This window comes from Rana temporaria, chromosome 3 (genome assembly GCF_905171775.1).
Source record: "Rana temporaria chromosome 3, aRanTem1.1, whole genome shotgun sequence".
NCBI lineage: Eukaryota > Metazoa > Chordata > Amphibia > Anura > Ranidae > Rana > Rana temporaria.
The window spans coordinates 79,600,692-79,614,421 of NC_053491.1; the positions used below are offsets into that span (position 1 = coordinate 79,600,692).

Sequence of the window (13,730 nt, forward strand, 5' to 3'; positions counted from 1 at the left end):
TCGTTTTTGCTATGATGTTGCTGTAATTCTTCTCTGTTCTGGACACTTCCTGGTTGTCTGTTTCCTGATGACCACAGTACTGGGAAATTCTAGTTTAATTTTCCAAACCATCACTGCTCTATGGCTCTGTACATGCACAGAGGCAGGATAACATGCAAAAACAAAACTAGATGCAAAAACGAAACTAGAGGTACATTATATGATTGATTTCTATCTATTTGTAATCAATTTTAAAAGGAATAAGTTAACTATTATGTATCTATACCCTGTAAACAGTCATTTCAGCAAAAAAAAAAAATTCCTTTACAACTCCTTTAAGGAGGTCTGTTCTCAGTGGGCACCTCCCTTACCGTTCTCTTCCACCCCAAGTAGTCTTCCAATGGACAGAGGTGAGAACAGAATCCTAACTCCAGCAGTTATCCATTTCCTGCTCTGCCTTGCAGGAATGACTCTACGGTCACTCAGTAAACAACTGAACAACTATGCCGGCCCCCATAGAGATAAAAGCCTAGGTGAAAACCCAGAATCTCTGGGTGAAAACCAGGAAGTTCCTAGGTATGTTCATAAAATGGCAACAAAAATGCATTGCACTGGTAGTCTTTACCCCCGGAGGAAGGGGAAAAAATCAGGTCACATCCAAAAGAGGAGTCAAAGACACAGCTATTTCCATCAGCAGCACAGCGATAGATCTTGGCGCTCACCTGCTTCAATCCAGCATCTCTAGCTGCAGGTATTAAGAGGTAATTCATAGACCCAAAACTACTTGATCACCAAGAATATTTTGTGAACGTTTTTCCACAGATACATTCCACATACCTTTAGCTTCCAATGTTCTTTATGTGACAATTCAACATATAAGTTTAAAATCTAAGCCAATGACTGTTGGCTGATGGATTTTAAATGCTTTTAAACTTCTCTAATTCATTCCAATTAAAAAAAAAATTGGAAGTGGAGCGACGACCTGAATGTCTCTCTGTAGAAAAAACATTCACAAAATATACATGGTGATCAAGCAGTTTTGGGACTATGAATTACTTCATAATACCCGCAGCTAGAGAGGTAAGTAAAAGATTGTTTTAAGGCATTTTTACTGTTTAGGATTGTTACTATTGTGTAAAATAAATAGTTGAATGTCTACAGCCGGACATTTTAAACTTGTCACTCATTACCGGTTTTCTCCTCACAGGTATAGCTTCAGCAAAAATGGCATGCCTACACTGCAAGCTATTCCCGACAACGGTGTCAGTTTTGGACAGAGGTTTGGCCTGAGTAGTTTGGACATCACAAAAATCAATTCCCTGTACAGCTGCTGTAAGTTTTTGTGAAATCATATACTAGAAGAATGCTTTTTTTTATTTATTTATTGTTTTACACAAACAGTTTAGATCAAGGGGGACGTTTAGTACCCTTAGTGACCAATCGCAACCCACCTTGCACTAGCCTGATTCTGATTAGCTTCTATGGCGTACTGTTCTTTTCCCTTAGCGTTTTTCTCCTAGGAATGTTTTTCAGCTGGCATTCCAGGAACATAAAAACCTGTTAAATGAATACAGTACTTGTTTAGTTAGCCCATGGGTGCTCAACTAGTGGCCCTATAGCTGTTGCAAAATTACAAGTTCCATCATGCCTCTGCCTTTGGGAGTCATGCTTGTACCTGTCAGCCTTGCAATGACTCATGGGACTTGCAGTTCTGTAATAGTTGGAGGGCCACAGGTTGAGCACCCATGACCTATATTTTTTCCCCATTTCCAAGGGGACCATTTGACAGTTACACTACTGATGGCTGGTAGCATATGCTTGTATATTGTAATATGCATCCTGGCAAAGCCCCAGATTCATAATTATCTGTAAAGCTGAACGCCAGGCAGGTGTAAATGAATGCAGCTCTGTGTTTATATATAATCAAACGCAAGCAGTACCTAAATAAGGCTTGGTATGTGCCTCTGTCAGGGCCGCCATCAGGGGGGTACAGCCGATACTACTGTAAGGGGCCCCGGGGGCCTGAGGGGCCCACCTGGGCCAGAAGATGGCAGAACGGGTGAATGGGAGCTGTGTTGTGTACTAGAAACAATCTCTGAGCTTCTGCTGCTCTCTGTGTCACTGAGCTCAAACATCAAGCTCTTTACTGCCACCTTTGGCTACTATGTGCATGTACACCCCTCATGTGAGCTGCCTGTACTGTGATCCTCTGTGTCAGCAACATGTCAGCTTTGTGAGAATGAGGTGGGGCTAGGTAGGAAGATTTCCTTCACAAGTAGGGGCTGTGAAGGAAAGGGAGGGGGGCTGTTTGTCTTCAGGGAGGGGCCAGGGCTTGTGTGTTTACAGATTTGTGTATGTGTGGGGCTGACATATTTATACAGGTGGGGGGCTGACATATATACAGGTGGGGGGCTGACATATATACAGGTGTGAGGGGGCACTGAGTGCATACAGGTGAGGTGGCGGTGTGTGGATTCGGTGGGATGGCCCGTGGGCAAGCCCTGGGAAATGTTGGTGGTCAGGCTCGGGGGGGGGCCTAGGCCTAAAGCTGTGTAAGGGGACCAAAAATTTCTGATGGCTGCCCTGGCCTCTGTACAGGAGATCTCAGAGAGGGAGACAATCAGTTGTGCTGCAGTGCCAATATCTGTCTACTACTTGACCTTTCAGTGTTGGTAGGACCTGTAAAAGAGTACGGCAACAGAGAAAGAGAGGGGTTCTCCCCTTCCCCAGCCAGGAATACAGGACTGTGCCGTGTGGCAGTATTGTGTAAATCTCAGATATTGATGAACATAAATATATTTGCATTGCATTTCACCTATGTAGTGCTTTGCCATGAGTTCAGCTTCAATTAATTATCTTTGAATTGTTTCTGAAATGTGTATTCTGATTTTCACTAACAGCAGATGGCCCGACAAACACCATGACAACTCCAACTCCAACTCCAACTCCAACTACGGTCTTATCCAATGGTAAGGAGGTATAAGGCTTGGTAATGTTTCCTATGTCAAATCACTAACCTCCTCAAAATCTGATACCTAAGATTTTGATGGCCTGCCCTTAAAGGGGTTGTAAAGGTTATTTTTTTATTTTTTTAAATAGGTTCCTTTAAGCTAGTGCATTGTTGGTTCACTTACCTTTTCCTTCGATTTTCCTTTCTTTTTTCTTTGTCTGAATTTCTCACTTCCTGTTTCTCCTCAGTAAGCTTGCCCCCATCATCTGGCTGGGGGTTAGTCAGCCAGAACAGCTTACTGAGGAGGAACAGGAAATTAGAAATTCAGACAAAGAAAACAAAGAAAAAAACATTTAGGGAAATCGAAGGAAAAGCTAAGTGAACCAACAATGCACTAGCTTATTGGAACCTATTTAGAAAATAAAAAACAAACCTTTACAACCCCTTTAAGTGCGTGTGTGTGTATATATATATATATACAAAAAAAAATGGTTTTGGTTGAGAAGGGAAAGGTTAATTTTTTTCTTCTGCCCATGTACAGTACATGGTACTCTGTACTCTAAATTTTTTGATTTGCCATCACTTTTTGTTTTTGTGATAGTGGTCAGTAGGACAAACAGAGGGGTGGACCTTATCAGCGGGGACACAACTGGCAATAAGCTGTCAACATTCCTTACTCTATCCAAAACGAAAAACAAAAATGCTTTAGGCCTCATTCACACGAGGCGGATCTGTTGCCACTAGGGTGACCACGTGTCCCGGGTTGCCCGGGACAGTCCCGCATTTTGCAGGTCTGTCCCGGGCACCTTTATTCCAGGACAATACAGTGTCCCGGAATGAAACTGACACAGCCACCCCCTGGGCCAATCTGATGCCCCCAAAAAAGGCTGCCACATCACTGCTTAACTCACTGACAGTACTTGTCCTGGCCGGGAATGCCTGGAGGAGCATAATCCCCATCCCCTTCTTGTGATTGGAGAAGTCATAATTCCCACCTCTTGTGTCCAATCACTGTGCTGTGATTCGTTACAGCACAAGCTGATTTTTGGGAGGGGGTGTCTCTGAATGGCAGTTTAGAAATGTGATCCCTCTAGTTGCCACTAGTCCGCCAGCTCAGCGGGAGATCTCTCTGTTGACACTGAGCGGGGGGGGGGGCTTGTCAAGTGCCGCTGCTTGTCTATGGAGAGATCTGATGAAAACGGACAGCAGGTCCATTTTCATCAGATCTCACCCGATCCGCCAGGATGGATGACGACGTATCGCCATACGTCTGATTTTAGCAGATTGGATCGGATATCAACGGACATGGTCACAGCTGACATCCGACGCTCCATAAACTTGCATTTTGTTCTCCTGGTGGTGGGGGGGGGGGCGTCCTATCCAGGTGAATGCAGTGAATTTTGCTAGCGGCTATAGCCACTGGTTGTACCCAAGTCGATCAATGGACTGACTTGGGTACAATAAGCCTGGCCATACATGGTTCAAAACGTGGCCATGCTGAAATAGCCAAGAGTCGAACCATTTATGGCCGGCTAAATGCAACAAGCGCCAATAGTTAGTGTGTGGGTGTGTACATTCTTCATCGGGGAAAAATGAGAGGGGGGTATTATGCTTTTCTCTCTTGCATAGGAACATTGGTGGGCTCTGACAATGCTTATGAGGGCTTTGTCATATTACATTTTTTGCGGTTGCAGGTCGACATGGTGCTGGTTATCTCGCTGCATCCTTGGGTTACAGGCTTTTATTACAATACTGCAGGTTTCAATTTTTTTTATAAAAGCATGTGTTGTAGCTTTACCAAGTCTGTAAATCTATGCAGTTGAATATAGAGTCAAATACGTGTATTGCTGTGTTCTACTGAGATGTCTTCTCTTCCAGCTTGTAATGGCATGGTGATGTTGACGGCTCCACAGGGAGTTATCACATCCCCCAACTTCCCAAACAACTACACCAATAATGCCTACTGTTACTGGAACATCATCACCACCAACTCTCGGGTAAGCATGTGCAATATATCCAAACTTCATGTATGATGGATAATTACCCAAATCTTACATCTACGTTTCCGTATGCGAAATCTTGCCAAAGCAGAATCTCAATATTTTGCTTGATGGGCAATCTACTTTTTTGTTCTCTCCTCCTTCTCTCTCTCCCTCGGGTTTTTAATTTCTAAATAGGTTCCTTTAAGCTAGTGCATTGTTGGTTCACTTACCTTTTCCTTTGATTTCCCTTCTAAACTTTTTTTTTCTTTGTCTGAATTTCTCACTTCCTGTTCCTCCTCTGTAAGCTTGCCCCCCATCATCCGAGCCGTTCTGGCTGGGGGTTAGTCAGCGTGCTTACCCCCTCCCTTGGGACTACATGCCTGCGGGGAGATGTCTCCCCACAGGCATGTAGTCCCAAGGGGTCAAGCACGCTAACTAATCCCCCCAACCAGGATGGTTCAGATGATGGGGGCAAGCTTACTGAAGAAACAGGAAGTGAGAAATTCAGACAAAGAAAAAAAAATTTAGAAGGGAAATCGAAGGAAAACGGTAAGTGAACCAACAATGCACTAGCTTAAAGGAACCTATTTAAAAAATAAAAAACAAACCTTTACAACCCCTTTAAGTCTTGTTTTTTTAATTTGTCTTGCCCTTTTGCCCCATCTTACCATACAAGACACCTGACATATCAAATTTTCTTCTTCTTATTTCAGTTAAACATCACCTTCACAGATTTTGATATAGATGGTGACATGAACAGCTGTACTACTGATAAGCTTCAGATCTTCAAAGGAAAGTATTTGTTTGCCGCATACCTGAATCTCTTTTGTGGGCCGACAGTGCCACCTTCCATTATTCTCCAGGGGAATGCCATGCAGGTCATCTTCATCAGTGATTCCGCTGTCTCTAGGAAAGGGTTTAGACTTTTATATCAACCAGGTACGTTCACTCACATATCTGTCCTTTCTCAGTCATTGTTTAAAATGGCAGTTTTATCGTTTTGATGGTCCAGATTTGGTATTCTTATCTCAGCTTCAATGTGGTCATTTTTATGTGGTGTTTACCTAGGTTAGGGAATCAGGGTTAAGGCTTAAAGAGTGTGTCAACACAACTTTTTTGTTGATTGGAGGAAGAATTCAAACTTTTGTCAGGCTTTCATTGCTGTTGTGGAATCAATATCGTATCTTGCTGGCAATGTTTTTTCCAGACCAACTATTGTCCCTGAATTTGAAGCCTCAGCCCAAATACTGGTCTTAAACAGCGCTGTATCCTGGCCTAGGCCAACAAGGCCCAGGGCAGCACTTTGCAGGAGGGCAGCACGGAAAGAGTCCCCGCCGGCTAGCGCTAGTGTAGCGCCAGTCTTATGGGGTGGACTAGGTTGAGAGGCAAATTAGTCTAGCTCCCCCATAAAGTGGCCGCACTGCTTCCGGTATGCGGACGGCGGCATTCCGCAACTGTGTGAGGAGGGGGGGGGTTCTGCTGCACCATTGGCATGGTTATATCTTCTTAGTCTTCTCCATAAAATTATCAGAAATTTGTGCTTAAAGTAGAACTATAGGCAAGGCTTTTTTTTCCATTTTTGGATAGAGTAAGGGAGGGTTATAGGCCCTGTCAGTTTATTTTTTACCATCCCTGTCCCATTGCAGAGATTTCCCTTCACTTCCTGTCCCATAGCCAAACAGGAATTGAGAGGAAATCTATGCAAATTAAGGAAATCTATTGCCCCTCCCCCCGGCCCTCAGAACTAGTGTCCCCATTTGAAAATTTTAGGGTGGGTCTTAGACAGGGGAGTGGCCTTGACAGGAAAAGGTGGGTCATATTTAAATTAGGGGGTGTACGAATTTAGTTAGGCCTAGGGCAGCACAAAGCCTAAATACACTTCTGGTCTTAAAATGGAACTTCACTGAAACAGAAGTTCCGCTCTTTCTCCCAGCGTCAGGTACAATGCAGACAGGAGTTTAGCTAGGGAGCTCTGGGCCAACAGATCCTCAACAGCATCCGCCCCAAGGCAAGAAGGTGTCGGAAAATTGGGCCCTGAAGGCATGGTAGTAACTGGTAGTAACGAAACAACATCCAGCCTGGAAGGCCAAACCGGTTTGCTAGATCCCGAAAGGGAAGTAAGGACCCATTAGAAATAACATCCCTCAACAGCTTAACGTCATAACGGGCCCACAACTGCGGATCCGGTATGGATCGAAAGTGCTCTAGGGAAGGGTTCCCCTGCAATGGAACGAAGGGGGACCACCGGCTGGGAGATAGAAAGTGAGGCCTAGCCACTCCCCACACCCGCAACGTAGCCCTAGAGGGGGCTGGCAGGGAAGGGTACGCCGAGGCCCCTCTATACACAAAGTTGCTGAGTTCGGTAAGGGAGCCGCCTCAAAGCAGACAGCCACATTGGCCCTGGGCTGCTCGAACCACCACCACACTGTAACCAGTACAGCCACCCAGTAATACACCAGTAGGTTAGGCAGGGCCAACCCCCCACAGCCAACAGGCAGCTGATGAGTCGATCTAGCCAAACGAGGAGATGATCCCCGCCACAGAAAAGAGCCAATGCAGCTGTCCAGTTATTTAAAAAAGGAAGGGGAGATCTACACAGGGCAGTTTCTAAAGATATAAGTAAACTTGGGTAAGTATATCATCTTCAAAACGTTAATACGCCCTAAAAGGTTAAGCGGTAAATTGGTCCAACGGGAACAGTGATCCCTAAGGCGTTCAACAACCGAGCGCAGATTAAGGCGGTGGAAGGACTGAAGATCACGAGAGACCCCAATTCCTAGATATGTAAACTCCTCAACCCACTGCAACACGGTCTGGGGGGGCCACGTCTCTAGCTCTCACGTCCAGGGGGAACAGGACTGACTTAGTCCAATTGATGCATATCCCAGAGAACTTGCCAAATTCGTTAAAAATAGATTCGTATAGAGATATCTTCTCTTCCAGAGGGCTGACCCGAAGTCCCTCAATACGGTCCGAGTCCCTGACCAGGACCGCAAGGGGTTCCAGGGCCAGAGCAAACAAACTAGGTGACAGGGGGCACCCCTGCCGGGTCTCCCTCCGGAGGAGAAAGTAGTCCGACAAGAAATCATTCACCCGGATCCTAGCCCTAGGGGTCCTATAGAGCATACCTAGCCACCTGAGAAATTTAGGCCCTACACCAAACTTCTTCAACACCGCCCATAAATACTCCCATTCTACCGAATCAAAAGCCTGCTCGGCTTCAAGAAAGGCTATGACTCTAGTTCCCCCATTGCTATGGGATGTGGCCAAATTCAGGAATAGGCGCCGGCATAAACTCAGTCTGATCAACTTGAACAAGGTCCTCAATCACTTTACCAAGTCTAATAGCCAAAATTTTTGCAAGGAGCTTGGCATCCGCATTAATCCATGAGATAGGCCTATATGAGGCACATTCCTCAGGGTCCTTACCAGGCTTGGGCACCAACACCACCACTGTGTCAGACATCGATTCCGGGAGGGAGTCTAGGTTATAGAATTGCTGTAGCATTGAGGTAAGCCTGGGAGCAAGATGCTCCTGGTAGACCGAGTAGAACTCGATTGGTATCCCAATCCGGCCCAGGGGTCTTCCCAGACTGCATGGAGTTTAAGGCCTCCTGCACCTCTTCTAGGGAGATATCTGCATCTAATGTATTACATTTCTCGTCAACTCATTTTATATCTACCTGAAACAAATGTTTTCTCTTGCAGCATAATATCTGAAACCCTGACTTCTTAAAACTCTCCGGACTGATTTTGCCGTACTCTGGAGACAGGAGGTGGATGACAAAGAATTACATGATTTACAATATTTTACAGTTTGAAGTTTTTATACAACTGTATATTGGTATATATATGACCAAATTGATTCCCTATATCGGCAAGTCCCAATTTTTTTAGTACAGGTATTTATATAGCACCACCAATTTACATAATGTACAATCACATGAGTCCCTGCCCTCAAAGAGCTTACAATCTAAGGTCCCTATGACACCAGCATACACATACTAGAGGCAATTTCGATGGATCAAACTAACCTACCAGCACGTGAGAGGAAACCCATGCATGCACAGGAAGAACATGCTTCATGCAGATAGTTTCCTGATGGGGATTTAATTTGGAGACTGTAGTACTTCAGAGCAGAAGGTCTTGGCACCTAACATTACCAGTAATACAGTAATAACAATTGTAATGCAATTAAAGTACAGTTGAACCTCGGATTACAAACATAATCCGTTCCAGGAGTATGCTCGTAATCCAAAGTATTTGCATATCAAAGCAAGTTTTCCCATTGAAGTCAATGGAAACTAAAATAATTTGTTCCGCATTGACTACAATGAGATGCAATACCGAATGCAGCCAGAGGTGGGGGGCATCAGAGCACCGAAAACACTTGAAAAGGCATGAGGACACTTGTTTCTTGTGCCCCCATACATCAGGCCAAATGAGGTACTGCAGGCCAATGTTCTGCTTTTTTCGGCCCCTGCTCCCCGTACCTCAGGCCAAATGAGGTACTGCAGGCCTATTTTTGTCTCTGCTCGGCTTCTGCACCCCCGTACCTCGGGCCAAATGAGGTACTGCAGGCCTATTTAGCTTGAATTCTGCTCTTCTTGCGAGTCAACACTCGCAAACCGAGTCAGAATTAAAAAAAAATAAAGTTGCTCGCAAATCAAAATGCTCTCAAACCAAGTTACTCTTAAACCGAGGTTCCACTGTTGAAGTAAACCCTGGCTTGCTAAAAGTGTGCATCATAAACAGTTGTCATGGTAAAATACTTGTTTTCATCATTAGCTCTCCCAAATATGTTCTGGATGATTCCCAACTGCATACCTCCCAAATTAATGAGATGGGAATGAGGGACACCTATCAGAATAAGTATGCAGGCATAGGACACACCCCTGTGCCACGCCCCCTTAAAGGACAGTTTTTAAAAATAAAATAAGATTAGTTAAATACACAACTGCTTTTTTTACCACTACTATTCCTTTATATTGGCTTTTGGAATTTACAAATGCAGCAATTTAGAAATCAGATGAAAGGTTTAGCACTGGGAAACACTTTTTGATAGATAAAAAGTGCATTTTATATACATCTATATAGATCAGACCAAAATGAGGGACAAATGAGGAGGGAAGAGGGACAGAGGGACATTGCGCCAAATTGGGGACAGTCCTTCGAAATCAGGGACAGTTGGGAGGTGTGCCAACTGTTATAATTATTGTGCTGTATTTGTTGTGGCTACAACTACTGTATGTACATATTCTTCTGTGTATCTGTGGAAAAATTAAACATATTGAAAAAAAAAAAATATTTCTGTGTTCCCCAATTTTCATTCTTTGTTGCATCTCAGTTCTTCTGATCCCCCGCAGCCTTGTAGCAGCCATTACCCATTTACATGCACTTGCTTCTCATGTGGGATTTCATAATAGTGACAACACTGGACATGTCTGCGTACTGTGTTTTTGAAATGCTCAGTGGTGTATTTTGGTTTTGTGTTGCCCTAGGCATTGGGCGTCCCCCGTTTTAAATTTGTCCCACCCCAGCCATGGTATCAAAGCCAGGTCCATAAAGACATGGATGAGGGAGTTTGGGGTGGAGGAACTTGACTGGCCTGCACAGAGTTCTGACCTCAACCTGATAGAATACTTTTGAGATGAACTAGTGCGGAAACTGTGAGCCAGGCCTCATCCACATCGGTGCTTGACCTCACAAATGGGCTTCTGGAAGAATGGTCAAACATGCCATCAGATACACTCCTAAACCTTGTGGACGACCTTCCCAGAAGAGTTAAAGCCATTATACATACAAAAGGTGGACCAACTCAATATTGAACCCTACAGACTAAGACTGGGATGCCATTAAAATGGACGTAAACCCGATTCATGAAATTTGAGCTGGGCACATATATCTGCAGTATTTTATCTCTCTTCAATGAGCTAAGTCCCATAGCTCGCTCCTGAACAGTTCCTCAGCTTGATGACCCCGACAAATTCTCAGACTTTTTAGACAAAAGCAGCCTGAATCTTTTTGTCCGGGGAAGTTGATAAAATAGATTAGCAGGGAGCTGGCCCTATTACAAAACACCTCTGAGAGTCTCTGCCTATGATGAGAGGGGGTGTGTGCCTTTCCTCCAATCAGCAATGCTAGCTATCTTGGCTTTATTCCCAGACATCACACTCTGTGGTTTATTTACTAAAGCTAGAGAGGGCAAAATTAGTCACAATTCTGATCGAGCACGGGAGGACATCTATTGACGGCCTCCCGGCAAAGTAGGTCCACGCTGTAGCCGTCATTCGGCTATAGCGCAGATGCAAAGTGGTTAAAACAGGGGGGGGGGGACAGTATGGGGATCCCCTTAAAATTCTAGCCAACCTTTTTGAAATAGAATGTATAAATAACTGACTTTATTTTTAAGTAGAAATTAACTTTTCTATATGTGTTTTGACATACTTATATTAGCTAACAGTTTGCATAGAGTCACACCCTGCTTCTGCTGAGTCATTGTGGTTAAATTCATGGAACAGCCTGATTGTATAAGCAAAGTCATCTTTTAGCCATTGTTAAAACTAAATTCAGCTGGTTTAAATCTTGATAAGAAAATACTGAGTTTGTAAAATATTTAGAGACATATGCATTAACACACATCCCCTCCTATCTTTCTTCTGTATATAAGTCCCTCTGAGAGAATAAACTTTAGAGATCTAATGAACACTTAAATGCTTTCTTGTGTCTCATTGTGATTTCTCACGGAATTCCAGGGGTTACTGAAATGTATCCTGCATTTACCTGAAGTACACCTGGGTGGCGGTATTACCTTTAACACTTTTCAGGCATGCATCCTGGGTGGCCAGGAAAGGAAGAACAGAGCATATGTGGCCCCCTTCTTCTACCAGAACAGGCTACATGTCTTTTAAAGGGGTTGTAAAGGTAAAAAATGTTTTCCCTAAATAGCTTCCTTTACCTCAGTGCAGTCCTCCTTCACTTACCTCATCCTTCCATTTTGCTTTTAAATGTCCTTATTTCTTCTGAGAAATCCACACTTGCTGTTCTTCTGTCTGTAACTCCACACAGTAATGCAAGGCTTTCTCCCTGGTGTGGAGAAAGCCTCTTGAGGGGGCGAGCAGGAGTGTCAGGACACTCTCTACTTTGCAGATGGAGAAAGGAGCTGTGTGTTAGTGGGCGTTCTGACACTCCTGCTCGCCCCCTCCCCCCTCAAGAGGCTTTCTCCACACCAGGGAGAAAGCCTTGCATTACTGTGTGGAGTTACAGACAGAAGAACAGAAAGTGAGGATTTCTCAGAAGAAATAAGGACATTTAAAAAAAAAATCTTCCTTTACAACCCCTTTAACATTGAGGGATCCATTGCATGAGGGGCAGCAAACCCACCCTGCAAAGCATGCCTGTCACAAAGTTAAAGAAAAAAGTGTCTCTTCATCACCTATGATGTCACAAGAAGGAGGTTGTGGTAATATGGGGGAGCTCACAGTGGAATCTGAAGGTATCTTTATTAATAAAGCTTTGAAGCTGCTCCCATTTTAGCTCATGGAATTACCCCTTTCCATAAGTTCATGACTTGTTCTACACCAAAGTGATGCTGCCAAGCAAACATTATTTTGCCCAGAAATGCCATCATTATTTATTCCAAAAAGCTGTCCCTGCCCTCCGCCAGACACAGCATAAGGAATGCAATAAGGAAGCAGAGCAGTGTTAGTAGAAGGTTGGGGGGGGGGGGTAAGGTGCTGGTATTAAGAAGGAGGAAATGGGGCAGGCTCAAAGCTGGACTGGCCATCGGGACTACCAGGAGATTCCCAGCGGGCCGGTCGGAAGTCCGCGGTGATCTATCCGCCAATCGCCGACAGCTGGCACCTGACGGGTAGATAGAGATTTAGCGAGCATGCAGAGTAGCGCAGGAAGAGTGTGTAATATGTTCTCTCTCCTGTCACGGCACTCGGCTCTCCGGCTCTCCACGGTTCCTGCGCTACTCTGCATGCTGGCTGGTAAACAATGTGCACCATAATGGGCCCTGTGCCCTAATGTGCTATGTGCCCCGATGTGCTGTGCCTCAATGTGGTGCGCCTCAATGTGGTGTGCCCTGATGTGCTGTGATGGGCCCTGATGTGATGTGCCCTGTATGTGTTGTGCCCCATTCCCTGATGTGTTGTGCCCTGGGCCGGTCTGGATGAAGTCCTGGGCCACATTTTTGTCCCAGTCCAGCCCTGGGCAGGTTTCAAGGGGCATGTTTCACACCACCCAAATCTGAGGAGTTGTATATGACAATATGTATACGGGACAAGATGGGGGGACTCGGGGTCCTTTACTGCATACAATTGTGTAGAGTATGAACTTTTATGTTTAAATGCCTATGAAAGGGCCCTAGGATTTGTGTGATCATCATAGAGAGGGACCACTGTTGAATGCTTACCATATATGATCCCTGATACAAGAATAAAAACGTATCTATTGCTGCCATAGCAGAGAGAACCCATATTACAACATTTTGAGAAGATTTCTGATCCCTGAATTTAGTTTTTTAAATCACAGTGGCCACTGGCCAGGCCTAGCTGCAGGCAGCTCCCCAAGGCAACTCCTAAACCATATAATATGATTTGTTTGCCTTCCTCTGGATTAACTGTGGGAATAGGATTGTGTGTATATATACATGTATACATACAGTATGTATATACAGGGCCCTCTTAATGAGTGGGCACTGCCCATGGGTCCCAGCTGCATAGGGGGCCCCTGCACTTTTCCTGTCCCCTTGCAGCTTAGTTTGTACAAGTACTGCTTTGTCAAGTCGATCGGGTCAACAAGAACATCAGCGG

The 13,730-nt window shown here is 44.6% G+C and overlaps 1 protein-coding gene across 1 annotated transcript in view; it reads left to right on the top strand.

Moving 5' to 3' along the window:
• The window catches only part of LOC120930354 (high choriolytic enzyme 1-like), a 28,278-nt gene extending 19,579 nt beyond the window's left edge, over nucleotides 1-8,699 (top strand). Inside the window, exons 8-12 of the mRNA XM_040341551.1 lie at nucleotides 1,187-1,311; nucleotides 2,880-2,948; nucleotides 4,808-4,926; nucleotides 5,625-5,850; nucleotides 8,620-8,699. Of these exons, the coding sequence (XP_040197485.1) occupies nucleotides 1,187-1,311; nucleotides 2,880-2,948; nucleotides 4,808-4,926; nucleotides 5,625-5,850; nucleotides 8,620-8,624 (544 nt within the window). The 3' untranslated portion in view covers nucleotides 8,625-8,699. The remainder of the gene's footprint in view (nucleotides 1-1,186; nucleotides 1,312-2,879; nucleotides 2,949-4,807; nucleotides 4,927-5,624; nucleotides 5,851-8,619) is intronic.
• Nucleotides 8,700-13,730: the final 5,031 nt, after the last annotated feature.